Genomic DNA, 27,621 nt, shown 5'->3' on the forward strand with positions numbered 1-27,621 from the left:
CTTGAGGACTGGCTGTGTCCCACTGGCTGGATTGCATATATATGCCCAGAAAGGTCACTTTGGGAAATATCAGGATTCTGTTTTGCTTTCAGCTCATGCATACCCCCGAATATCTGAAAAGACCAACATTTCCATACAGAAATCTGGAATGAATCAGAGAACATGCATCCTGAGCCCTCTGTGTGTCTGCCCTGCAGGTAGGAACGTGCCTGAATTCTCTAAGCAACTTAGAGCCTGAGTGTAATCCACTTACCGCATTGCTGACATATCAATGCACTAAATGGCTCCCTGGAAATCTGAAAATGTGAACACAGCCACAGCCTGAGTGCCTAACTTCATGTGGAGATGACTCCGGCTCAGAGATAATCGGCTGATAAACAGTAGAGAGGGGTACTGTAGGGGCAAGAATACATCACTAACTTCTTCTTTCCATTTTCCCAACTGCACCAGATGGATTTTCAGTAAATGCTGGACAGCAAGACCAGCACATCCCAAATAAATGGGTCCTGCCAGTTCATCAAGTGTTCAGCATGACACTTATACGTAGTCATATTCGTTCTAGGAAGAAGCGTGTCTAAACTATACCTCCCTGGCTCCCAACACCAGCATTAAGAAGTCATCAGAATACAGCCCACTTCTGTTCATCAGAGCATGTTTTATTAGTACAGAAAGACCACAATTCACTTTGTTAATCTCACAGGGGGAGTTTAGATCCTGGTAAGCACCACTCGTGTAGTACACCACGAACTTGACTATGAGAAGGAAGCAAAACCCAGCATTATTACCAAAAAGTCCTCACTGACTGCCCTGCCCCCCCAAAAAAGGTATTAAAGTCTTCAAATATACAAATCTAAAAATATGTTACAACATTTAACATTAAGACTCAAGTTTATTTTTTAAAATATGCTTTAAAATATCCTAAGCATCTCTCGCCTTCCCGATTCTCCAATTATGTGCCGAAGCTCTCCTCATTGTCTGTCTCCTGGATTTCTGTCTTGTTCACCATCTGCGGGGAAGAAGGGGGCTGCATAGGTACCCGAGGTGGTGGCTACAAGGCTTGCTCTGCAGGCCGCTTGTGCTGGCTCCGGACGTGGCCCTCATTGCTGGAGGGCACCTCCTTTTGTAGGTTCACCATGCTTGTCTTTCCTGCAGTTTCAATCCAGGGGTGCTGGAGGACCTGGTGAGCGGTGTAGCGCTTCTTGGGGTCCACCACCAGCAACCGGCTCACCAGATCTTTGGCAGCTGTTAGAGTCCAAGAAAGAAGAGGAAACGAAATGGATGCAGGTGGCTCTGAGTTTGCCCCGCCCCAATCCCCATGCATGAAATGACAACACAAACCTCCGTGTGAGCACCACGTGCTACACCGGAGCCACGCTGTCCCACAGACCTATCTGCGATGCTGGGGACCCTCCACATCTGTATCTGTACTGCCCATTGAGCCTCTGAAATACGGCCACTGAGACTGAGGAACGGGATTTGTATTGCATTTACTTTCAACTAGTTTACGTTTAAATTGCAAGACCCAGGAGCGGCCACGGGTTACTGCATTGGGACAGCTCAGGTCTAGAGGATGTCCGTTCATTTCTAGAGTCACAGGCCCAGGCCCGCCCCTGACACCCACAGCCTCATGCAGGAGAACAAATGGAGGCCACATGCCGTCTGCCTACAGATCTTAAATTTTGAAATCGATCATCAGGCTGTTAAATAAAATCTGTTCAATCCCCTCCCTAAGTTGGTAAATATGCCTTCACACTGACAAAATTGAGAAACATGTAAAAGAAACCTAAGTAAAAAATAGCACAAATTCAAAATGAATTTCATTTCCTGCCCAAGATCGTGAGTGATTCTAGAGAGATAGGGTGGCAACTGGTGGGCCAGGTGGCAGGCGAGGAAGAGAAAAGATTTCTCTGGGGCTTGCTGGCTCTCCCTGGCCAGCTCCCTGAGCCTCCTTTTCAATCACGTGAGAACAAAAGCACTCACTTTTCTCCACCTTGATTGGGGGATGACTCTTGCTCAAGATCAGCTGCTCACCCACCAATCAGCCCCACCTCTACACCACTGCCCAGCCACCTCTTGAGCATGGAAGCCACAGGATTTCTCCTACCCCTGCCCACTTCAAGTTGGGTGAGTTCTGCCCACAAAAGGTGCTGGCGCCCACCCTGACCAGCCTCACTCCATCAAGATCCTCAAAAGACTCAGTGGGGAGCATGTCAGGTTTACACTGGGAATTTTCAGACTCACATGTACATGTGTGGACAACTGGACACCCCACAAACATGTCCAAGCTCTCTCTACCCCTCTGAAGAGAGGCTCCTTGGCTAACTTAGGGCCCAACAGGAAGTGTCTAGGAAAGGAGGTCTCCCCAGTCTTAGAAATGGGCCTGCACCTTTGGGGTTTTGCTGAAGTGATCTAGAAGTGGGGAGCTGGGTTCTGGAGGGCACCTCTCCTTGGCCCTAGAGTCTCCTCACTCTGTGGGGTAGGTGTGACCAAACAGGGCCCTGTAATGCATGGGGCTCAGGGCAGGGGCCACCATACCCAAATCTAAGGACAATGCTGCACAGAGCTTTCTAAAATGATTTTCAAACTTTCAATTCCCAAGTCACCATTGGCTTGATCAGCTCAAGATTCTCACTCTATCTGTATCATACCACTCCTCTCTCTACCTTATTTAAGGGGGGAAAAATGAAGCTTTCTCTCTTCTTCCCTCACCCCCCAACCCCAAGTAAGGAGACTGAGGCTGGGGATGAAGGTAGTTTGACAACTAATCTTAGATGATATGGTTAGGGGAAAATGGAAGAAAATAAAGTTATCACTCCTACTCTACTTTTCAAGCTGAAGACTCAAAGTCTCAAAACCCCAGAATATCTAGTTCCCAATTTTACAAGGGCAGTGGGTGGTAGCAACAAATCAGTAGCAAAGGGAGGAAAGATTGCATTTGAAAGGTACAAAAAGGAGGAAGACCCACATACCTCTGCTCCACTGAAAATAACTAATATCTTCACCCCCTACCTTCCAGAGCCTCTGGGCTCCAAATATACCTCTACACAACCCCTGGCTGTTCATGAGTAAGGTATGCATTCCCCATCTTTTCAATTCACAGTACTTCTATATACGTGATGACAGTGATCTTTCCAAATGAAGGTTTATATTTCTGATATTCTTCAGGTCTGAACTCCCTTAATTGCCTTAAGGAAAAGTATCTAATGACTGCAACCAGTGGTCAGACTTTTTCGTTGAATCTAAAGCAAGTCATGTTTCCCAGTGTGCTATGCAAATAAACCTACATGAGGCTCACAGTTAACAAAGGATGAAGCCCAAGTGGACAGCCCACCTCCATGCCCAGTTCTGAGGTGGGCCCCCTGCACGTCTTATCACACAGCTGACCTAAAACCCACTTTGCCATCAGAACCCAGGATGGGCTCCAGCTCTATCATCCCCTCGTCTCCAGCGTGGGGAAGCCCATCTCACCGTCAGAAATATTGTCCCAGTAAGGGGCCAGGAATTCGAAGTGGCCCAGCTGGATGATGTTAAAGAGCTCATCCTGGTCCCTCTCTGGGCTGCGGAAGGGGGGGAAGCCACACAGAAGGATATACAGGATCACGCCTGCAGCCCACATATCCACTTCCAGCCCGTAACCTGTATGACATGCAGAGACACAAATGAAACTGAGACCAGGCTGGATCAGATGGAAGGAGACAAATGTAGGGGGTTGTAGTTCTAGGTCACAGAGGACCACAGTTTTCAGTAAGCATGAGCCACTTCCAAACACATGGGTGGGCTTTGCTCCCAACACCTACAAACATGGGGCCCACAGCAGTGTTACTTGAAGTCTGGTCCTCCGACAACTGCCAGTTTGTAATCCTTTATCACTGGTCTGGGATAAAATGAGCATAGAATCTGAAAGTAAATATTTGGAAATTCATAGCAATTTGGCATGGCCATGACCTCCAGCTGCATGATCAAGGACACATCTCGCTGAACACAGAATACATCAGAGTTCAGGGGTCGTCGAACATATATGGTAAGTCACACGTGGCATGAACGGTGAGTGACCCAGTCACGTGTGATAGAGCTTTGTGTGTGTCTGCACTATATTAGAAATTTTAAAAACTTCACCAGAGAGAGTTCAAGCAACCCTGATCTACATCAGCAGCCTCTCCATCCTATTCATTCATTGTCTTCTCACATTTAAAAAATATTTTTACTGGCTCTCTCCTATGATTATAAAAAGACTGACATTACTAGCTATATCCTCCATGAGCACATAAACACACACACACACACACACACACACACACACACACTTTTACACTTCCTGTAGCAAAATTAGGATCACATTGGACATTTTACTCACTCAATATAGTATAGCATTTCCTATTCCTATAAAGAGTATAAAAATTCTTTAAAAAATATGATTTCTAATAGCTGTCAGTATTCCCTTTATAGATGAATCCTCTGTGTTATAATGTGTTTCCTAACTCTTCATACTGTAATTCTATGATGAACATCCTTATCTGTTAAATATTTGTGATGTCTCTGACTATATTCTTGAAACGATTTTTCAGAAATTAAATGCAGTAAAGGCTTTTGATACATACTGCCCAGTCATCCTCACAAAACCCTACAGCAGCAGTATAGACATCTTCAAACACATTGTAACTTTTTACCTTCGGAAAAGGAAACCACTCAGCAGCTGCAATATGGAAGTTAGATATTCATCATTAAGCCCCAGAGCAATGCTGTCAAGGCAAATTAGCAGAAAAATATTACAAACAAATCATTGCTGACCTCTTTCCAGTGTTATACCACCTTTCACGCTCGAGAGGGTCTGGCTTAGCTGGGCTTTCCATCTTGATATTTGCCCCTTGACTTTTATGACACCGTATTTTCCTCGTCTTCTTTCTGCCCCTGCTGACTTGTCCCCTGCTAACCCATCCTTCCTTCTCTCATCCCCCAACTGTGGACCTCCCTCCAGAGTCTGTCCCTGGCTGCCCTGCTGCATCACTAGGAGCTCATTATCTCACCCACCTTGGCTGCCATTTCTGAGTCGAGGCATCTCACAAGCACATGCTCAGCACGGGGCTTCACCTCCCTGCCATCTGGACAACTCTGTGGGTCCATCCTCATATCTCTACCAAATCAGGGTGTTTAAAATTTTAAGCCACTCACCCCATCTACCAAAAGAGCTTTCTGACACCTTAGCATAATTGGTATTAGCACCAGTGCTGTGGTTTCCCTCAGCATTCAGATGGACTATTTGCTTTCCTTCTTCCCTTACCCAGTCCACACTGAATCCAAATTCCTCTGCTCAGCCTCCTCAGTTGTGGGGAATCCAGACTCAATCGAGTCAGCCAACTAACTTTCCCTCTGCAACACTGAGACCAGTCTTCTCAATGGCTCCACCCCCAACCTCCATGCAAATTCCCATCTCCCCATCTTACCTTCCCTGATGCTCCTACTGCTGGGAAACTCTCTCCCTTCTCCCCACCAACCCCACAACCCATCCAGAACTATCCCATTTTACATATGGTGCCTAAACTGATTTCTCCCAAAGTGGCACTGTGACTAAGCAATCATTCATATATTTGGAGCTATGTAATAATAATAATAGTTTCCGTTTTATGTACTTTACAAAATGTATCACTAAAACAGTCCATTAGGGGGGCACCTGGGTGGCTCAGTCATTGAGCATCTGCCTTTGGCTCAGGTCATGATCCTGGGGTCCTGGGATCGAGTCCCATATCAGGCTCCGTACAGGAAGTCTGCTTCTCCCTCTGCCTGTGTCTCTGCCTCTCTCTGTGTGTCTTTTTATGAATAAATAAATAAATAAAATCGTTTTAAAAATAAACAAAAACAATCCACTGGATCCTTATACAATATGCAAACTGGTAATAAATATTACTCATGGGGTTTAAATGAGACACCTTCTTCCTCAAAATGCAAAGTTGGTGGAGGTATTTTTAAGTAAATTACCATAAGAACTGCTTCAAATTTCTCCCATTAGAGGTAGCCTTGGCTCAGTGGCACAAATGGCCTTGCTTGTTTGAGTTCCCCGGCTAATTCTCCATCATCTTTTATCTCACTGTCCTGCACACACACACACACACACACACACACACACACACTCCCATCCTTCCTCTATAAGCAGCCCAGATGAGGAAAAAGTCCACATGCTTTGGTCAAGATCTGCTTCAAATATTTCCATTAAAATCCAACTGCAAGCCTAGTGCCAAATCTGAGACTTTTTATTGCTCTACATTGAAAAATACAAAACATTAAATATTAAAAATAAGATATTTGTTAGTAAATGAGCCAGAGTCCCATGGAGCAATGTATAATACGTACCTTTCTCAGAAAGAATTTCAGGAGCTACATAAGTTGGAGTCCCACACACAGTAAATATAGGTCTCACCACATGCTTTGCAAGGCCAAAATCAGCCAGTTTCAAGGTGGTAGATTTGTCCTCATTTCGCTGAACCTGGAAGAAAACAAAATCTCTAAGTCACCCAAATTGTGCTGAGAACAAAGAAGAAAAATTAATGAGACAATAAACATGTAAGGTGGATAAACAAATGATAAACCTACTCAAGCTTATAGTTGATAAACCCAACTTGATTTCAGTGATGGGTACTCACATTTTCAAGTAAAAAAACCAATGAGCTAGATTTACTGTGTTATTTACTGTGGTAGCACCTTATTGCCACAGATGGCTATCAAAATTTAAATCAAATTAAAATTTAGCTTCTCAGATGCACTAGTGACATTTCAAGTGCTCAAGAGCCATTGATAAAAAATGGCTACCATATTGAATAGTGCAAATACAGAACATTTCCATCATCATAGAAACTTCTATTGGGCACCACTGAGAACAAGGATCAATGATATTTTGAGCACTGACTAGCATTAGCAAGGACTAGAAAATGCCTCTGAGTAATGTGAAATCTGGGCAGAAGAAAAAAAGGGAAAGAACTAGGAATTAAAAGGAGAAAGTAAACAAGTAGTGGAGAAATACTAACTTTGAAGGCAGGGGGTAGGCATCAATACCCCACAGACCAGAAGTGTTTAATTCCAAATCCAAGACTTGCCTCTGGTGTGGGACTTCCTTGCCTGAAAGGTGCTCAGGTTGCAAAGTGGAGGCGGAATCCTAGGTGGGACAGTGTGGTCTCAGGATTCTTGGGGTCACACAAAGACCAGGGGTACCTGAGTCAGCAGAGCTCCCAAACATCAGAGCAGGAAAGCTGGCTGCAATCAGTGAGCCCAGGAGTGGGCTCTTAGCTGGCAGTGCCATAAACCAGGAACCACAGCATGATAGGGCCACCAGTCTCCTAGCAGGGGCTCAGCAAGCGGCAGGCCACGGTGTGACCCCCCTCCCTCCCCTGGGAGGATCGGTGCAGGTGTGCACTGCAGGAGTTTGTAGACTGCTTTTCCCTGAGGGTTTACTGAAGAGTAGGGGCAGTGATCATTCAGCTCCAGGGCTGGAGATTTGGACATTTTTACTTTTCTTTCATCCTCTAAAGCAACAGGAAAAGCCTTGAGGAAAGAAAAGCCACAGAGAGCATTCTGAAGCAGCTTCCACTGAGCCCGGCCCCCTGGCAAGGGGTGGTGCTACATCACCAGGGCAAAGAGACCTGAGAATCAGTGCAGCAGGGCCCTCCCCAAGAAGACCAGCAGGAACATCAGGTGATTACCAAGTTTATGGAGCACACAGGACTGCAAATCTCCAGAGCTAGGGGAAAATAGTATATAGAACTCAAGGGGTTTCTTTATAAGTCTTTATGCCTTTCAGTTTAAAATTTTCTTTTTCTTTCTTCTTTTTTCCTTTTCATCTAGTTTCTTATTTTATCAATTCTGTTTTTAAGTCTTTTTTTAATTTTCAGTTTTACCCTTAAATTTTAGAGATATATTTTCACAGTGGCTTCCTTTCACAGTATTCAATTTTATTTTTTTTTTTTATATAAGTTTTTTCTTTACAACTTTGGGATTTAGTGTCTTCTAACAAACAGACCAAAATATACCCAGGACTAAGTGGATCACCCTGTTCTGTCCACCTGTGAGATTACATTCTCTCTTTTTTCCTTTTTTTATCTTTTCTTTTTTGGTTTCTGACTTCTTTGGATTTGTCTGGTGTATATTTCACTTGGGTTGTGGTTGATATTTTTTATTTTATTCTCATTCATCTATTCTTCTCCAGACAAAATGACTAGAAGGAGAAATTCAAAACAAAAGAAAGAACCAGAAGTAATACTCTCCACCATAGATCTAATTGATAAAGATACAAGTAAAATGTCAGAAATTGAATTCAGAGTAGCAACTATAAAATTACTAGCTGGGCTTGAAAAAAGGACAAAAGACACTAGAGAATCTCTTAATGCAGACATAAAATCTAATCAGGCTTAAGTTAAAAATGCTTTAACTGAGATGTAGTCTAAATGGATACTCTAACAGCTAGGGTAAATGAAGCAGAAGAGTCAGTAACATAGAAGACAAAATGATAGAAAGAAAGGAAGCTGATGAAAAGAGAGAAAAACATCTAATGGACCATGAGGGAACACTTCGAAAAAATAGTGACACCATAAAGTGAAACAGTATTAGAAGTATTGGGGTCCCAGAGGAAGTAGGAAGAAAGGGAGACAGACAGATAAACAGACAGAAGGTATATTTGAGCAGATCATAGCTAAGAACTTCCCTAATCTGGGGAAGGAAACAGGCATTCAAGTCCCAGAGGCACAGAAAACCCCCCTCAAAATCAATAAAAATAGATCAACACCCTGACATATAATAGTGAAGCTTGCAAATTTCAGAGATAAAGAGAAAGTCCTAAAAGCAGCCCAAGACAAGAGATCCTTACTGGAATATTAGACTGGCAGCACACCTATCCACAGAGACCTGGCAGGCCAGAAAGGGCTGCATGATATATTCAAGGTACTAAACTAGAAAAACATGTAGCCAAGAATACTTTATCCAGCAAGACTTTCATTCAGAATGGAAGGTTAGATAAAGAGTTCCCAGGACAAAGAGAAACTAAAAGAATTTGTGATCACTGAACCACCCTACAAGAAATATTAAAGGGGATCCTGTAAACAAAGAGGGAGCCCAAAAGTAACATAGACCGGAAAGAAACAGAGATAATATACAGAAACATTGATTTTACAGGTAATACAATGGTACCAAATTCCTATCTTTCAATAGTTATTCTGATGTAAACAGGCTAAATGCCCAATCAAAAGACACAGGGTATCAGTTTGGCTAAAAAAGCAAGACCCACTGTTATGCTGTCTATAAGAGACTCATTTTAGACCCAAAGACACCTCCAGATTGAAAGTGAGAGGATGGAGAACCATTCATTATACTAATGGACAACAAAAGAAAGCTGGAGTAGCAATCCTCATATCAGACTTTATATAGATTTTAAACCAAAGACTTCAATAAGAGATGAAGAAGGACACTATGTCATACTTAAAGGATCTATCCAACAAGAAGATCTAACAATTATAAATAGTTAAGCTCCTAACTTGGGAGCAGCCAATTATATAAACCAATTAATAACAAAATTAAAGAAACACATTGATAATAATACAATAATAGTAGAGGGCTTTAACATCCCATTCACAGCAATGGACAGATCATCTAAGCAGAAGATCAATAAGGAAACAAGGTCTTTGAAAGATACAATAGATCAGATGAACTTCACAGATATATACAGAGCATTCCAACCTAAAGCAAAAAAATACACATTCTTCTAAAGTGCACATGGAACATTCTCCAGAATATATCACATACTGGGTCACAAATAAGGTCTCAATCAGTAAATCTCAATCCCAAAAGATTGGGATTATGCCCTGCATATTTTCAGATCATGATGCTTTGAAACTTGAACTAATCACAAGAGGAAATTTGAAAGGATTGCAAACACTTGGAGGTTAAAGAGGATCCTATGAAGAATGAATGGGTCAACTAAGAAATTAAAGAAGAATTTGTAAAAATTCATAGAAATGAATGAAAATGAAAACACACAGCTGTTCAAAACCTTTGGGATGCAGCAAAGGTGGTCCTAAGAGGGAAATACATAGCAATACAAGCCTTTCTCAAATAATTAGAAAAGTCTCAAATACACAAGCTAACCTTACACCTAAAGGAGCTGGAGAAAGACAGAAAATAAAGCCTAAACCCAGGAGGAGAACAGAAATAATAAAGATTAGAGCAGAAATCAATGAAATAGAAACCAAAAGACCAGTAGAAAAGATTAATGAAACTAGAAGCTGGTTCTTTGAAAGAATTAATAAGTTCAATAAACCCCTAGCCAGACTTATAAAAAGAAAAGAGAAAGAACACAAATTAATAAAATTATGAATGAAAGAAGAGAGATCATGACCAACACCAAGGAAATACAACCAATTTTAAGAGCATATTATGAGCAACTATAGGCCAACAAATTAGGTAACCTGGAAGAAATGGATGCATTCCTGGAAACTTATAGACTACCAAAACTGAAACAGAAAGAAACAGAAAATCTGAACAGACCCATAACCAGTAAGGGAATTGAAGCAGTCATCAAAAATCTTCTAATAAACAAGAATCCAGACCTGGATTGCTTACAAGGGAATTCAACCAAATATTTAAAGAAGAATTGATACCTATTCTTCTGAAGCAGTTTCAAAAATAGAAATGGAAGGAAAACTTCCAAACTCTTTCTACTAGGCCAGCATTACCTTGATCCCAAAACCAGACAAAGACCCCACCAAAAAGGAGAATTACAGACCAATATCCCTGATGAACATGGATGCCAAAATTCTCACCAAGATACTAGCCAATAGGATCCAACAGTAATTAAAAGGATTATTCACCATTACCAAGTGGGATTTACCCCTGGGATGCAAGTATTGTTCAACATTTGTAAATCAATCAATGTGATACATTACATTAATAAAATAAAGGAAAAGAACTATATGATCCTTTCAATTGATACAGAAAAAGCCTTTGACAAAATACATCATCCTTTCTTGATTAAAACTCTCCACAGTGTAGGGATAGAGGGAACATACTTCAATATCATAAGAGCCATCTATGAAAAGCCCACAGCAAATATCATCTTCAGTGGGGAAAAACTGAGAGCTTTTCCCCTGTCAGGAACATGACAGGGACAGTGAACAACCATCACCACTGTTGTTCAACAGCACAGAAGTCCGAGCCCCAGCAATCAGACAATAAAAAGAAATAAAAGGCATTCAAATTGGCAAAGAAGTCAAACTCTCACTCTTCAAAGATGACACGATATTCTATGTGGAAAACCCAAAGACTCCACCCCAAAATTGCTAAAATTCATATAGGAATTCAGTAATCTGGTGGGATATAAAATCCCAAAATTGTAGTTGCAATTCTATGCACTAACAATGAGACAAAAGAAAGAGAAATCAAGGAATTAATCTCATTTACAATTTCACCAAAAACTATAAGATACCTAGGAATAAGCCTAACCAAAGAGATAAGGGATCTGTACTATAAAAACTACAGAACACTTATGAAAGAAATTGAGGAAGACACAAAGAAATGGAAAAACATCAATGCTCATGGATTGGAAGAATAAATATCGTGAAAATGTCTATGCTACCCAGAGCAATTTATACATTCAATGTAATCCCTATCAAAATACCATTAACATTATTCACAGAGCTGGAATAAATAATCCCAAAATGTGTATGAAACCAGAAAAGACCCTGGATAGCCAAGGGAATGTTGAAAAAGAAAACCAAAGCTGGTGGTATCACAATGCTGGAATTCAAGCTATATTACAAAACTGAGATCATCAAGACAGTATGGTAGTGGCACAAAAACAGACACATAAATCAATGGAACAGAATAGAGAACCCAAAAGTGGATCCTCAACTCTATGGGCAAAGCAGGAAAGAATATCCAATGGAAAAAGGACAGTCTCTTCAATAAGTGGTGCTGGGAAAATTGGACAGTCACATGCAGAAAAAATGAACTAGACCACTTTCTTACACCATACAAACAGAAATAAACTCAAAATGGATGAAAGACCTAAATGTGAGACAAGAATCCATCAAAATCCTAGAGGAGAACATGGGCAGCAACCTCTTCAACCTCAGCTGCAGCAACTTCTTGCTAGACACATCTCCAAAGGCAAGGGAAACAAAAGCAAATAAAATCTGCACAGCAAAGGAAATAGTCAACAAAGCCAAAAGGCAGCCTATAGGATGAGAGAAGATATTTAACAAATGATATATCAGATAAAGGGCTAGTATCTAAGATCTATAAAGAACTTATCAAACTCAACACACACACACACACACACAAAAAAACAAAACAAAACAAAAAAAACAAATAATCCAGTTAAGAAATGGGAAGAAGCAAAAAATAAAAATAAAAAAATAATAATAATAAAAAGAAATGGGAAGAAGCCATGAACAGACACTTCTCCAAAGAAGACATACAAATGGCCTACAAACACATGAAAAAATGCTCCACATCACTTGGTATCAGGGAAATACAAATCAAAACCATGAGATACCACCTCACACCAGTGAGAATGGCTAAAAGTAACAAGACAGGAAACAACAAATGTTGGCAAGAATGCAGAGAAAGGGGAACCCTCTTGCACTGTTGGTGGGAATGCAAACTGGTACAGCCATTCTGGAAAACAGTGTGGAGGTTCCTCAAGAAGTTAAAAATAGAGCTACCCTACAACCCAGCAATTGCACTACTAAGTATTTACCCCAATGATATAAATGTATTGATCCAAAGGGGCACTCCAATGTTCATAGCAGCAATGTCCACAACAGCCAAACTGTGGAAAGAGCCCAGATGTCCATCAACAGATGAATGGATAAAGAAGGTGTGGTATACATATCAATGAAGTATTGCTTCAGAAAGGATGAATACTTACCATTTACATTGACATGGATAAACCCGGAGAGTATTATGCTGAGCAAAATAAGTCAATCACAGAAAGGCAATTATCATATAGTCCCAGAGGATCATAGGGGAAGGAAGGGAAAACTGAATGGGATATCATCAGAGAGGGATAAAAACCATAAGACTCTTAATTACAGGAAACAAACTGAGGGTTGCTGGAGGGGAGGTGGGAGGGATGGGGTAACAGGGTGATGGGCATTGAGGAGGGTACATGATGGCGAGCACTAGGTGTTATACACAACTGATGAATTATTGAACTCTACCTCTGAAACTAATGATGTACTACATGTTGGCTAACTGAATTTAAGTTAAAAAAAATAAAACTAGGACAATCTCTGGGACACCTGGGCGGCTCAATCAGGCAAGCATGCAACTCTTGACTTCAGCTCAGGTCACGATTGAAGGGTCATGAGATCGAGCCCTATATCAGGATCTGTGTTCATCAGGAAGTCTGCTTGCTATTCTCTCTCTCACTCTGTTTCCCTCTGTGCCTCCCCCTCTCTCAAATAAATAAATAAATCTTAAAAAATAAAAATAAAAAACTAGGACAGTCTTAAGCAAACCAGGATGAGGTGGTTGTCCTTGTTTGCACATAATACAGAATTAATGCTACTTAACTGGGATTTATTCCTATATATGAGAACTGACAGATTGGGTTCTATTAATACTTTTGCATGAAGGTGAAAGAAGTTAGCTCTGATTCTTTAGACCTCACTTCCACCAGGTTTTAGAAAAGGGGAAAAATCAGTCATTTTTAGAGCACAGAAAAGACAGCTACCCTCCCTCTGAAATGAATACAGAGAAGCACTGTTCTTCTTTGTCCTCATCAAAATAGATCCCACCTGATTATCATTCTTTCAAATAAATCCTAGCGACTGGCTTTCTGATCACTGGTTAGCTAATTCCCACTGCCTGGTTAATGTGTCCTGTCCTCCTTCACCCTCAAGTTATCTGCATGCTAGATGATGTGTTACGAAGAGGTGGGTCTTCACCTAAAAGAAATGAATCTCAAGAAGTGAGCCAAGCAGGAATTTAGACCACCGTGCAAGATATGATAAAAGTAAAGATATATTTCACATAAAAACAAACAGTGAGGGGGAAAATCTAGCATTTTTTGCAGTAAGTGAAAGGTGAATTGGTTTTCTCTGGGGAAAGGCTAAATAATTGGGCACATCAAAACTCCTATTGTCTTCAAGTAAGGTAGAAGGGTGGCCCATGAGAGGTCCGGCCTCCAAACGTCAGAGAGTGTTAAGACTCAGAACAGCTGCCTTCCCCAAAACAGTCTCACCTTGACCGTCAAGAAATAAAGGCACAAGTCAAAGGATTTGCACAGTCCCTCATTTCCAGGAGGCAGGAAGTGAAGCACAGCACATCCTGCCTGGGGACTGTCAAGGTCTCAGGCCAGAGGGGAATTTATCCACAGAGGGTAGAGAAAATAGTAGAATCTTAAAAAACAAACAGAAAAAGTCCAACTCCCAGAAACAAAGAGTAGAATGGTGGTTGCCAGGGATCAGAGGAAGGGGCCCTGGGAAAGCTGGTGGTGTGGTCTAAGGGCACCAACATTCAGTTGTAAGACAAATATGTTCTGGGAATCCAACGTACAGCATGGTGATTGTAGTTAATGATTCTTCATTGTATACTTGAAATTTGCTAAGAGAGTAGATCTTAAACATCGAAAGAAAGAAAGAAAGAAAGAAAGAAAGAAAGAAAGAAAGAAAGAAAGAAAGAAAGAAAGAGGGAAAGGGAAAGGGAAAGGGAAAGAAAGGAAAGGAAAGGAAAGGAAAGGAAAGGAAAGGAAAGGAAAGGAAAGGAAAGGAAAGGAAAGGAAAGGAAAGGAAAGGAAAGGAAAGGAAAGGAAAGGAAAGGAAAGGAAAAAGAAGCCACAAAATACAAGGCAACTCTATGAGTTGATGGATGTGGAAATTAACTTGATTGTGGAAATCCTTCCATAATGTATACATGTATTGGAGCATCATGGTGTACACTTTAAATATATTACAATTTTGTCAATTATACCTCAATAAAACTGGGAGGAAGAAATTAATGCAGAGTTTGAATTAAAACATAAATTTTGTTATATATAAGACTAAGTAAATTTATACATGGGAGTTTTTCCAAGGCAAGTTCTCAACAAAACTTTTTTTTTTTTTCACTTAAAAAAAATTACAGCCCCTATTGCTATCTTGAAATCCAGCCAGCCAGCTAGTGCTCTGGGAATCCTGGCCACACAGCAGAAGTGCCCTCAGGAACACAGCCACCACCACCACCACCCCACCCCCGGAGAGATTCTTCCTGGACCCAGCACCACCTGAGGAATTCATGGCAAATGGCCTGTTTGTAACAAATTGGTGAAATCAAGGCCAAGATGACTGGCTCTGCCTCCTCCTGGCAGAGGTCTGCCTCAGGTCCCCCTGCCACTGGTTCTGCCAGGAAGGGGGATTGGTGGGGGCCTCTGGGCGGCTTCCTCACGTCCTGCACTGAAATAACCCTTTGCAGGAAGATTCAGCCTCATCCTCAGTTACATGCACAGACTCTAAAGCCCAACTGCCAGGTGCAGACTCCAGCTCACTTCTGCCTCCACTTCCTCACCTGTAAAGGGAGATGTGAACGATATGCGTGATGAGAACTTAATGAACTAACATTTGTAAGGTGTGATAAACAGTACCTGGCACCTAAGAAGCACGACGTGTTTGTTAAGTAAACCCTAAGTGTTTTAGCCTCTGTAACCTCTGAAGAGCAGGACTGACTTCAGGCAAAATGAGGAGTATGGGAAGTTGTCCTTGCTACCTTCCTCGTCCAGACCAAAGGCCCTCTAGCCAGACGGGGCCCTGGTCCATCCTCTGCTGTCCAACTCCACCGCCTCACAACTCTGACCTGCCCTACACCTCATCAGAGAAGCTGGATGCTCAGGGCCAAGGTGAGCTGAGCAGTCAATTCCTGAGCTATGGTGAAACAGAGACAAGCCTGGCGGAGATCATCCCAGGGGAGAGGCTCCTCGGGCCCACCAGAGCGATGGGAGAAATGATCAGCTTTCTGCAGGCACATGCTCTCACATCTCTAGTGGAATGGGGACAAAGGTTCCCAATGCCTCCACCATGCCGGGGCGGGGTGGGGGGGGGGGGAGGCAACAGAAAGACTGGCTCTCCCTGTGCCCCAACAGAGCCATGGGCACAGCAACACCCAAAAATACGGGACAGGCAACCAACTACCCGGTTTCCCCAGACAAAAGTAAGTTCTCTGAACTTGCTTTGCATCTTACCAGTGAGCTTAACATCTCAGGAAGCAGACTGTGTCTTACCGCAGGGCAACCTCATGGATGCCTCCCTAATTAACCTAACTGAAGGGAGAGTCACTGAGGCAAACGAAAGTGCAGTTCAGCTTTGGTCTGCAGAGCGAGACAGATAGAGCCCAGAAGGAGACAGGGAGGTAAGATTAGAATAACTCAGACTAGAAAATCAAGTTTGGAAGGGAAGGGCAAAAAATAGTGTGGTGCCCACAGTTTACGGCTGGATCATCTACATTAATCACATTTGCTGGGTAATTGTTGAAAAAATATGCCCCCCGCAAATACTGGTAAATATTCCCAACCAAGTGATCAGCAATCAAAGCATCTGACTGCTTTGATGCACCAAAATAAAATATGTACCCCCATGAGAACAAACTACTCCTTTCCTCAGAGAAACCCCCCAGCTCCAAAGCCCGGCTCCGCCGAAGAACCAGCATATTCAACACGGTGGAAACTCAGTCATTTGTTTTGCACAATTATTAGGTTAAATGTCCAGATGCTGATGCACACATTTTCAAATACCAAATCCGTGTTTTACATCGTTCTGTGGCCTTTCTGTGACATCCTGCACTGCTCCTTGTCTCTTCACGGTTTCATGTTTGCTCCTTGTGTTTTGGAATCATCCCCACAGCATCTCCACAGCACCTCCACAGCATCCGCACTGCACCCCCACCCCCAGCACCCCATCCCCTCAGCATCCCCCACAGCAGCCCCACAACACCCCCATCCCCACAGCACCCTCACAGCACCCCATCCCCTCAGCACCCCCACAGCATCCCCACAGCACCTCCACATCATCCCCACTCCCTCAGCATCCCCCACAGCATCCCTCAGCAACCCCCACAGCACCCCTCAGCAGCCCCCACAACACCCCCACAGCATCCCCACAGCACCCCACAGCACCCCCACATCATCCCCATCCCCTCAGCATCCCCCACAGCATCCCTCAGCATCCCCCACAACACCCCCACAGCATCCCCATAGCACCCCATCCCCTCAGCATCCCCCACAGCACCCCACAGCATCCCATCCCCTCAGCATCCCCCACAGCACCCTCACAGCACCCCATCCCCTCAGCACCCCCACAGCATCCCCACAGCACCTCCACATCATCCCCACTCCCTCAGCATCCCCCACAGCATCCCTCAGCAACCCCCACAGCACCCCTCAGCAGCCCCCACAACACCCCCACAGCATCCCCACAGCACCCCACAGCACCCCCACATCATCCCCATCCCCTCAGCATCCCCCACAGCATCCCCTCAGCATCACCCACAGCATTCCCACAGCACCCCACAGTACCACATCCCCTCAGCATTCCCCACAGCACCCCACAGCACCCCCACATCATCTCCATCCCCTCAGCATCCCCCACAGCATCCCTCAGCATCCCCCACAACACCCCCACAGCATCCCCATAGCACCCCATCCCCTCAGCATCCCCCACAGCACCCCACAGCACCCCATCCCCACAGCATCCCCCACAGCACCCTCACAGCACCCCATCCCCTCAGCATCCCCCACAGCATCCCTCAGCAACCCCCACAGCACCCCTCAGCAACCCCCACAACACCCCCACAGCATCCCCACAGCACCCCACAGCACCCCCACAGCACCCCATCCCCTCAGCACCCCCACAGCATCCCCTCAGCATCACCCACAGCATTCCCACAGCACCCCACAGCACCCCATCCCCTCAGCATTCCCCACAGCACCCCACAGCACCCCCACATCATCCCCATCCCCTCAGCATCCCCCACAGCATCCCTCAGCATCCCCCACAACACCCCCACAGCATCCCCATAGCACCCCACAGCACCCCCACAGCACCCCATCCCCTCAGCATCCCCACAGCACCCCACAGCATCCCATCCCCTCAGCATCCCCCACAGCACCTCCATCCCCTCGGCATCCCCCACAGCACCCCCGCAGCATCCTCACAGCATCCCTCAGCACCCCCATCCTCTCAGCATCCCCATCATCCCCATCAGAGCATCCCCCACAGCATCCCCACAGCACCCTCACAGCGCCCCATCCCCACAGCATCCCTCAGCATCCTCCGCAGCATCCCCACGGACACCCCTTGTGTCTCGGGATCATCCTCACAGCACAGAGCAGACACGGAGCCCCAGGGGTGGTTAAGATCTGGGAGTCATTTGTCCCTTCCAGAAAGGGGCTCGAGACCACTGGTGTTTTTTATTTCTCCTTCTCCAGCTTTTGCTCTCAGTAGGGATGTCCCAACCTTCAGAGCTGTCGGGGTGACTTGAGGCCTCTCATCTATTTCACCCACGTGAGCAGCTTAATTACATTTAAGGTCCTGCCCCACCTGTGTGAGTTTCATTGTTTTGTTTTGTATCAACAGGCACTTCCTATTCTCTGCTTCCAGCAATTCCTATCTTAATCTTGCAATCAAGTGAGTGACATCCTCCCGGGATAACTCTTCCCCTAGCATCTGTGGGACTTCCAGAACCATCGGCTCTTCCACCCAGACAGGAACTTGTGTAAAACATCCTCCCACAAGGACTGTTTACCCCTGATCGAATTCTCAACATGGAAGAGATTCCACAACTTTATCTGGCGGTTCATCCCATTTATGGCCAGTTTCACTTGGGAGGAGGTTCACCACTATGTTGAATCCAAATTCTACCTCCTACCCTGCCCTGTTGTCTAAGTCTGCCCTCTGGGATGGTAGTGAAGAAAGACACACGCGTTCCAAAGGGAAACAAGTATCATGATCCCCATGTCACCTCCAGTTTCCCTAACTTCACATCTGAGGATCCTCCAACTCATCTTTATAAGACCTACTCTCCTGATCATCAGCCCTTTCTCGATCCTTCCTACACTAAGTTCACTGTCTGAACCAACAGCATTGTCATCCCTTGTGAGCTCGTTAGAGATCTAGACTGCTCAGATCCACTGAACCAAAACCTACATGTCGACAAGACCCCTGGGTGCTTTGCGTGCACGATCAAGTTCTGGGTGATCCCCATTTCATCGATGCCTCTTTGAACAAAGAATGCTCAGAAATGAACGCTATACGCCACGTGTGATTCAATCAGGACAGTGGACCTTAGGTCTCTCAGCGGACGGGGCACTGGGTTGCCATAAAGAGAGCCAAAGACTCCATTCAGAGTCCCACTGTGATGCCCCTTCCTCAGAAAGCCTCGTAGGGGATCAGAACATGCCACCCCAAATTATGCCACTTTGACATATTGAGTCTTTTAAGCTGACACTTGAGAAACAGCAGATGCAGGAAGTACTATCTGCCCTTCTTTCTACTTAAAAGCAGGACATAACGTTTCTAGTGAGGAAAGTGCCCTCCCCGTACCAGGGAGCACAGACCACTGGAAATCACCAGACACTGGCCAGGCAGAGAGGCACTGAGAGAAGAATCTGCATAGCAAAACTTATTCAACAACTCTTATCTTCCACTCATTCTCCCATGACTTTACTTTCCACAATTTGCTGCCCCTAAAAGCCTAAAGACACTTTTCCTTTATCTTGTCTCTTCTCTAAAAATGTATTGTTCTTCAAGATGCTCTATAAGCCCCAAATTCTAACTACCCGTTTGGGTCACTCATCATAGAGTTCCTCCCATGTGTGTGTGCTGCCCACTGCACTTTCTCTTGTTGGTCTGTCTTTTGTAGATTTACTTTCCAGGGCCTACCAAAGAACCCAAGGCGATGGAGACAAAAGGGTTTTTGTCCTCCCCTACACCTTCGTGGGCCAGGTTTGGCTGAGGGCACACCCGCAGCCCCAATGTACACATCTGAATTTGCTTCACCCACATTTCCATTTCTCTATCTTCTGGTCCATCGAAACTCACTGTTCCAGGTCATCTTCCTTCTGGGGCTCTGTTTTCAGCTGCCCCCCAACTGCAAGGGTGTTAGAGATGGATTCCCACGGCACTGTTAGGACTGCTGATCCATCTGCATCCAACACCCCCTTTCCCAGTCACACCAAAGTTCCCTGATTTGAATCCAGGTTGTCTATATTATTTACATAAGCACCCAAAGGGTCTCGAAGCTTCAAAAGGAATCTATTTTTCTGAACAATTAAACTCCTCTCCCTCAACGGTACCTCAATTTAAACATGATCTTGCGGGGCAGCCTGGGTGGCTCGGTGGTTTAGCGCCACCTTCAGCCCAGGACGTGGTCATGGAGACCTAGGATGGAGTCCACGTTGGGTTCCCAGCATGGAGCCTGCTTCTCCCTCTGCCTATGTCTCTGCCTCTCTCTCTGAGGCTCTCATGAATAAATAAATAAATAAAATATTTAATAAAAATAAACATGATCTTGCAATGTTCACCTCTGAGCAGCAGATGGCAGCAGAGTATAGACCAAACAGCAAGCAGCTAAGGTAAGGAAAATTCAGACGTGATTAGGCCCACTTTTCTTCTTTTTTTCTACTTATTCCTTACTTCACGGTCCTTCTGGCCTTTTCCTTCCAACCAGCTATGAGGACTTTATGACCTTAGAAACCAGCTCACACTACAATACCAATGCCCCAAATCAATTTATATTTTAATAGCAAAAGATACCATAACACAAATGTTTGAAAACATCGTTGGAAACAAAGTCTTCCCTGGGACCTATGACAGGCCTTCTTCCCAATACTATTCTACTTAATTAATATCTGATATTCATCCAACAAATATTTAGATGCCTACCATGTGCCAGGTATTGTTCTTGGTACTAGGAACAGTGAATGGAACAGATAAAGTCCTTGCTCTTATAAAGCCTTCTTTCTATTAATAAATAATATTCAAATGAATATGTAATGTCCCGCAGTGATAAATGTGTGAAAAGAAAAAGTGAAATAAAGGCTGTGTTGTCTGGTATAGTTTACAATAACCACATGCGGCTATTTATTTTAAATAAAATTTAAAATTCAGTTCCTCAGACACCCAAGGTATATTTTAAGTGTTGATCTTGTAGTGGCTATTGTACTGGGCAGTTCAGGGATAGGACATTTCCATCATCACAGAAAGTTCTACTGGACAGTGCTAGAAATGACAGTGGCAGGAGTTGCTATTTTAAATGGGGTAGTTAAGGCAGGATTCACTGAGAAAGTAATATTTGAAAAAAGTCAAGGGTGACCCATATTCAAATCTGAGGAGAAAGCTTTTCAGGTGGAGGAAATAGCAAGTGCCAAGGTCCAGGGGCATGCTTGGTCCGATGTAGGAACAGCAAGTAGATGCAGGAGTGGAGTGAATGAGGTGGTAAGTGGTTGGAGTGGAGCTCTGAGAAGAGGCCAGAGGCCACATCATGCAGCACCTTGGAGGCCAGGGAAATGAATTTGGCTTTTATTCTCAGTATGACAGAAAGCCAGTGATTGCTCTGAGGTCCCATTTACATTTGGAGGATCACTCAGGCTCCTGTGAGGAAGATGGCATTTAGAGGAGGAGGGAGGACCAGTGAGGAGGCCACTGCCGCAGTCCGAGCAGGAGATGATGGTGGCTTGGTCTTGGGTAGTGGAGTGGAAGTGGAGAGAAGTCATCCTAAGGGCAAAGGGAAGTCTCGAATGGGTGAGGACAGGGGCTCCAGGGTGACTCAGGCCCCTGCCATGAGGAGCTGGACCAGTGGCAGCCCCATCTTTGTGACAGCACAGTATGGGGATGAGAGCCCTGCTGAAGTTCGAGATGGGATGGAAGTTGGGAAACTGCAAACAATGCATACAGATACCTCTTTCAGAGTGTGCATATATGTGTAGTTCATAAATGTGGGGTACTAGCTGAAGGGGGGCGTGGAGAAAACGAGGTTTGTTTTCTTAGTTGGGCGATAGCACATCAGTGTAGGTGATGATGGAGCAGTGAGCTGGGTTGGAGAAGTCTGGGAGAGGCACAGGTTCCGTGTGAAACTCAGCTTTGACATCCTGAGTTTGAGGTGTGACCAACTATTCTATGTGCTAAGTGCTAAAGTTACGTGACGAAGTTTGTGTGTGCTCTAATGGGTGGTGGGCTCTAATCAGGGGAGAGCACAGAGCAAATCGTCACTGTGGCAGTGCAACAAACATAGGTAGTGATTCTCCAGCAGGGACAGTCTACCACCACCCCAGAGATACCGGACAGTATCCGGAGACATTTTTGGTTATCACAACTCGGGTACTAGTGGCATCTCGTGGGTAGATGTTCAGGACAGGCCCCACAGCAGAGTCATCCTGCCCAAATGCCAATAGTGCCACAGTTGAGAATCCTGCTATAGAACAATAGAAATAGAGCCACAATCATGAGGTCCAGACTAAAGTGATTACCCCCTGGTAAAAGAGACAATTGAGGTAACTAGCAGAATGCTTCCAAGCCAACGCTTGGACTAATGTGTGGTTTCCATACTTTCCTATCTCTCTGTGTAGAAACCCAAAGAGTGTGCTCCTCCTCACCAGCTTCTCAGTCTCCCTGATACTGGAACTCATCCAGTTCCCCCACTCCCAAAGGACCAGAGTCCACATTCCGCATCAGACCTTCTGAGGAAATCATTTAATCCAAAATCAAGCAACTGAACTGTCAACATGTATCTTGCAAAAGAGCTCAGAAGTCAGACTGAAATTACTTGGACCTTTGTTCTAGCTCTGCTTATACTAGAAGAGCCAGATGACCTCCATCTTGACTTTTTCTGAGAATACTTTATCACCCTCAATATGGGAGAGGTCTCTAGACTTCCCACGCAGACCTAACTTTCTGTTATGCTACAACCTACCAGGATTTGAAACCATGCAGCGATAAAGGATCTCTTTCATCTCAGCTTTAGCAGTTAGGGACAGAAAAAAAAGTTAAGATCAACCAGGCAGCCGTCTAGTAGAGTGCCCAGGAGCTTGGATGGGCCTGGATTCAAATCCCACTTCTCCTCGTTTGCTGTGTGACTCTGAGCAAGTTACTCAACCTCTCTGGGCCTTAGTTTCCTCCCCCGTAAAGGGAGGTGAGCGCACTTACTGCAGCAGGTATATACAGCAGGCAGCAGGAGTAAAGGGTCTAGAGCAGCGCTGCGTCTATGGTGAGCACCGTGTTCCCTAGCAAGGTTATAATCCGGTCCCTTTTAATTACTTAAGTAAAGGGAAGTGAAGATTCTTTCAGTCTCCCCCATTCTATTCTTCACCACCTTGAGTTCTTGACATTTCTGAAAACCAAACTTTGACGTCAAATTCTACAAGAAGCATTACCATTTTGCAGCCACACCTAAGTACCTAAAGCTAAACAGCTTTCACTCGCTCCCCACCCCCCAGGCCAGTGAATGTGAGTGAGGATTGATCCACAGGTAACAGACAAACAGACACATAAAGTCTAAATTTGAAAACAAAAAAATAAAAAAATAAAAATAAAAAAAATAAATTTGAAAACAGATAAACCAGGGGAAGAGGGTGTCTGAAACCAGAAGGTCATTCTCAGCCCAGCCCTAGAATAAGCCTCCCTACAGCAAGGTACAGGGAGGGGACCCTTCTCTTTCCCTATCAGAGACTCCAGCCCCACGCACATGGAAGCCAAGCTCGGAGGGCTTGGCTATCCCAGAGGCAGCCACAGCTGGACAAGGAGACAGCAGGCATCAGAGCAAGAGGACTGGGGGTCTGTGTGCAGAATAACGGGGCTGCTATCTCCCCACCAGGGCAGGGTAAACAAAAGCAGGCCAAGAGGAAGAGAAAGCATTTGAGAGATGTTTTGTCCCATAGGATAAGGAGGTCCAACTTTTTCTATGAATCTGGGGGCCCCCAAGAGATCCAGAAAAATTACAGACACCTGGCGGGCACTTGTTATCTACGGCTTCCTGAAAGCTGTAGTCTCCCAGATTTGCCCTACATCAAGCAGTCCCCCAGATTCCCTGCAAGAGGATTCAGAAGTATCCCTGTGACCCCACAATGGAGATGGGGAGAAGAATGAGGACGTGGCAAGGGCCACCCCAGAAATGGCCCTGACCAGGCCCTATGCTGAGGGGTGGGCCCCTCTGAACACCCTCTCCAGGAATACAGTCTTCAGTGACCTCAAGAAACAGCTAGCAGCTTCTATTTCCTCACCCAAAACTTCCTTACAAGGAAGGGTACCAAAAGGCCTGATAACCAGGCCAAGTCCCCAAGAGAAAGCACAAGTGAACATCGTAAAAGTGTCCTATGCTAGGAAATTGTGTATTTTGAAAGCTACCCATGCCCCATCCACTGTGCCTGGTTAAGAGGCCACGGTGAGGCCAACATACAGGCCAAAGTAGAAGCAACAGAGTGGAAAAGTATACTGGCCAAAAACCTTACTAACCACAAGGCCATCTGGCACATAAACACATAAAGCACCTTTCCTGATGGGCTGGCACATGAAAATAAACAGGCCTGCAGGGCCCAACCATCAGGCCCGCACATGGCTCGGGCATCACCTCCCTACCTGTCCTGCCGGCCCTATAAGACACATAAGTCTGTAGAGCCAGAGGCAGAGAAGCACAGCGTGGGTGCACCATCCAGCACAGCAGGTTCTCAGACCCACTTTGAGTTGTATGGCAGCCACTGCCCATACCTTCCCATGAGTTCCCTGCTTGCCAGCAGAACCCAGACACCATCCGGCCACAGGGCAACTTGCATCACGAAAGGCAGGCCCAGCTGAGATGCCAGTCAAGTCTGGGCAAAGTCAATCCCTGTGACCATTCAGTCCCCTTTCCCAAGGGAGGCCGCCTGACCCATCCTGGCCAATGAGAGAGAACAGGAGGTGTGCTGAGGAGCTCCTGAGCCAGATTTTCCTACATTTGGAAAATGGAGAACACTAGGAAGAGTCAACCTCCTCTTTTTCCTGCCATTGATGTAATCCTTAGAGAGTGGTAAATATTTGGGGGCCCTGGCAAAACTGGGAATTGGCAAACACTGCCTTGAGATCTTTGACCTGCTCCATTAACCATCCCTGTGACCACCGGTCTCCAGGCTTCTTGTCACGTGACACAACTAGATGCTCCAGGCTTCCTGTCATGTGACACAACTGGATGTCTGGATTGTTTGAGCACTTGCTCCAGGTGTACTCTGCAGATCATCAGCACCACCTGGGAGCTTATTACAAATGCAGCCTCTCAGGCCCCTCCCACACCCACTAAATCAGCATCTGCATCTTCTAAGATCCCGTGACTCCTGCGCATATGGTGGTTTGAGAAGTGCTGATTTACCCCACTGTTAGTCACCTCGTCCCACAGCAGCTGGAAGGTAGCTCAGCTATAACAAGGGTCCTTAAGGGGGTCCCCTCCCAGTTAGGGTGTCCTCTCCCTCTCCTAATCCTCTCCTCACCCCTTACAATACATCCCACTCCCCTAGATGCAAACATACAGGCAGCATCTCCAAAGGCACACATTTTTATATTTCTGTTTCAAACTCCTTCCCAGAAAGACAATGAGCTGACATAAAACACCAAGCCCACCACAATATGGCCATGCACGTAATTTATCAAAATTCCCAAGGTCAAGGTCCTACCCAGGAAAGCCAAAGTTATTACCAACAGAATTATTATTGTTATGGTCACCATTACTTATTCATGGGCCTCCAGTGGTGCCCTGCGATCTATCTGACGAGGTCAAAACATCAGAGACGGTTCCTATAGGGGAAATTTACCATCTTGGAAAGGCACCTGGGATCAAATGCCTGGGTGTGCTACCCACAAGAGATTCTTAAACAAATAACCCTTTAACCCAATTCCATATATTCTAACTGAAAGGGATTTTAAGAGTTTTGTTTCAATGCAGAACAATGAAGTCTCCTTTCCCAAAATGCTAGTTAGAAACTAAAGGTTGGGGAGGGATCAACAATGTATCCGCATCCATAGAGAATGCCCAGTTCTCCTGTCCTTAGGCAGAAGGCCCATCAAAACAGGACAGTCATGTTGGCAAAGTTGAATACATGAGAGAGTGGGAGAAATGAGACCCACGGCTGAGTGTTCCCCCTTCTACCTATCTTTCTTCCTTCTTTCCATCTTTCCTTTCTTCCTTCTATCCTTCTTCTCCATATCCTCACATAAACCTTAACATGTAGGACATCTGGAAGAAGCTGAAACAGAGGGAGAGGCTTCATATTAATGCAATGAGACAACTAGATCTTCGACCCTGGACAGTTGTTGAAGGAATCTACCAATTTGCTTCCTCAGATTAAGGGCATTTTGAAAACACAGATTTTTAAGACAATCTTATATCCTCAAATGCCTCACTAGAAATAATTCTCTTAGAGCAGCAGCAATGCACATGAACACAAGTATTAAGAGGACAAAGGCAGATCGCAGTTATTTACCTTTATAAAGGACCTGAGCTTCAGGACTCTTTGGGGGAATGAAGTCACAATTTTAGAAGAGACTGAACAACATTCAACAACCTTCTGAATCATGCTTTAACGTTGTCTCTGTTGCTGATAATTTACTGCAGACTGTCTACAGTAAATTATCAGACATCCACCCTTGTAGGTGTCTCTTTCAAAAGGAATAAACAGAAGAAAACCTCAGTTATCAAAATGACCCAGTATCCAGAATTTTTGAAAACTTTACGAAATTCACTGAAACTTCTGGCTATGTGGTCAAGCCTTAAACAATATATGGGTTCACGGACTATATGGATGCTTTCTATTTTCCTGGAAAGTGTTGAAATGGAGACCAACAGCCACTCTCACTGACATAAACCTGAAACCGTAACTCTGATGTCTCCTGCTAGAATTCACCCTGGGGTTCTTGAGATGATCCCTTATGAACTTATCTTCTCACAAACTTGATCAATATTGACCAATGACCTAAAGGCTTTATCAATGCACTTTTTCTTTAGTGTTATTGCTGAAATCTCCATTTCTTGATTTTATTAAGCATACCTCAACAAGATATGCTTCATAGTCATGAACTTTTTAATTGCAATTAAGAATGTAATTGCAATTAAATATATACCAAATGCAATTGGTATATAAATACATTCGTGAATACTTGGACCGTCAAGGAGAGGACCTGAACACCTCTGCCTTAGATGCTAAGGGGAAAGAAAATTGAAACTGGAGCTGGAAAAAGAGAAGTCATGCTGGTCAGGGAGAAGAGTGCACCGCAGAACCGCTCACAGCATGAATCATTAAGTCCTTCCTTTTTTTTTTTTTTTTTTTTTAATTTATGATAGTCACAGAGAGAGAGAGAGAGAGAGAGAGAGAGAGGCAGAGACACAGGCAGAGGGAGAAGCAGGCTCCATGCACTGGGAGCCCGATGTGGGATTCGATCCCGGGTCTCCAGGATCACGCCCTGGGCCAAAGGCAGGCGCTAAACCGCTGCGCCACCCAGGGATCCCCATTAAGTCCTTCCTATACATCCAAGTAGAAGTGAAGAAAATAATTTAGAGAATTAAAATGAACAAAATTATTGGATAGGTTTCTTTTCAAGGAAGAATGGGCAAGGAGTGTGCCTGGCCATTTTTTTGCCTTCCAGCTTTTCCTCACCACCC

The 27,621-nt window shown here is 44.6% G+C and overlaps 1 protein-coding gene across 1 annotated transcript in view; it reads right to left on the reverse strand.

The window, feature by feature from the left end:
• Positions 1-635: 635 nt before the first annotated feature.
• DCLK3 (doublecortin like kinase 3) overlaps positions 636-27,621 on the reverse strand; it is a 33,054-nt gene continuing 6,068 nt past the window's right edge. The window contains exons 2-4 of the mRNA XM_049099890.1: positions 6,346-6,478; positions 3,469-3,636; positions 636-1,242 (exon numbers count right to left, since the gene is read on the reverse strand). Coding sequence (XP_048955847.1) covers positions 1,049-1,242; positions 3,469-3,636; positions 6,346-6,478 — 495 coding nt within the window. The 3' untranslated portion in view covers positions 636-1,048. The remainder of the gene's footprint in view (positions 1,243-3,468; positions 3,637-6,345; positions 6,479-27,621) is intronic.

The sequence above is a fragment of the Canis lupus genome, chromosome 23 (genome assembly GCF_003254725.2).
Source record: "Canis lupus dingo isolate Sandy chromosome 23, ASM325472v2, whole genome shotgun sequence".
NCBI lineage: Eukaryota > Metazoa > Chordata > Mammalia > Carnivora > Canidae > Canis > Canis lupus.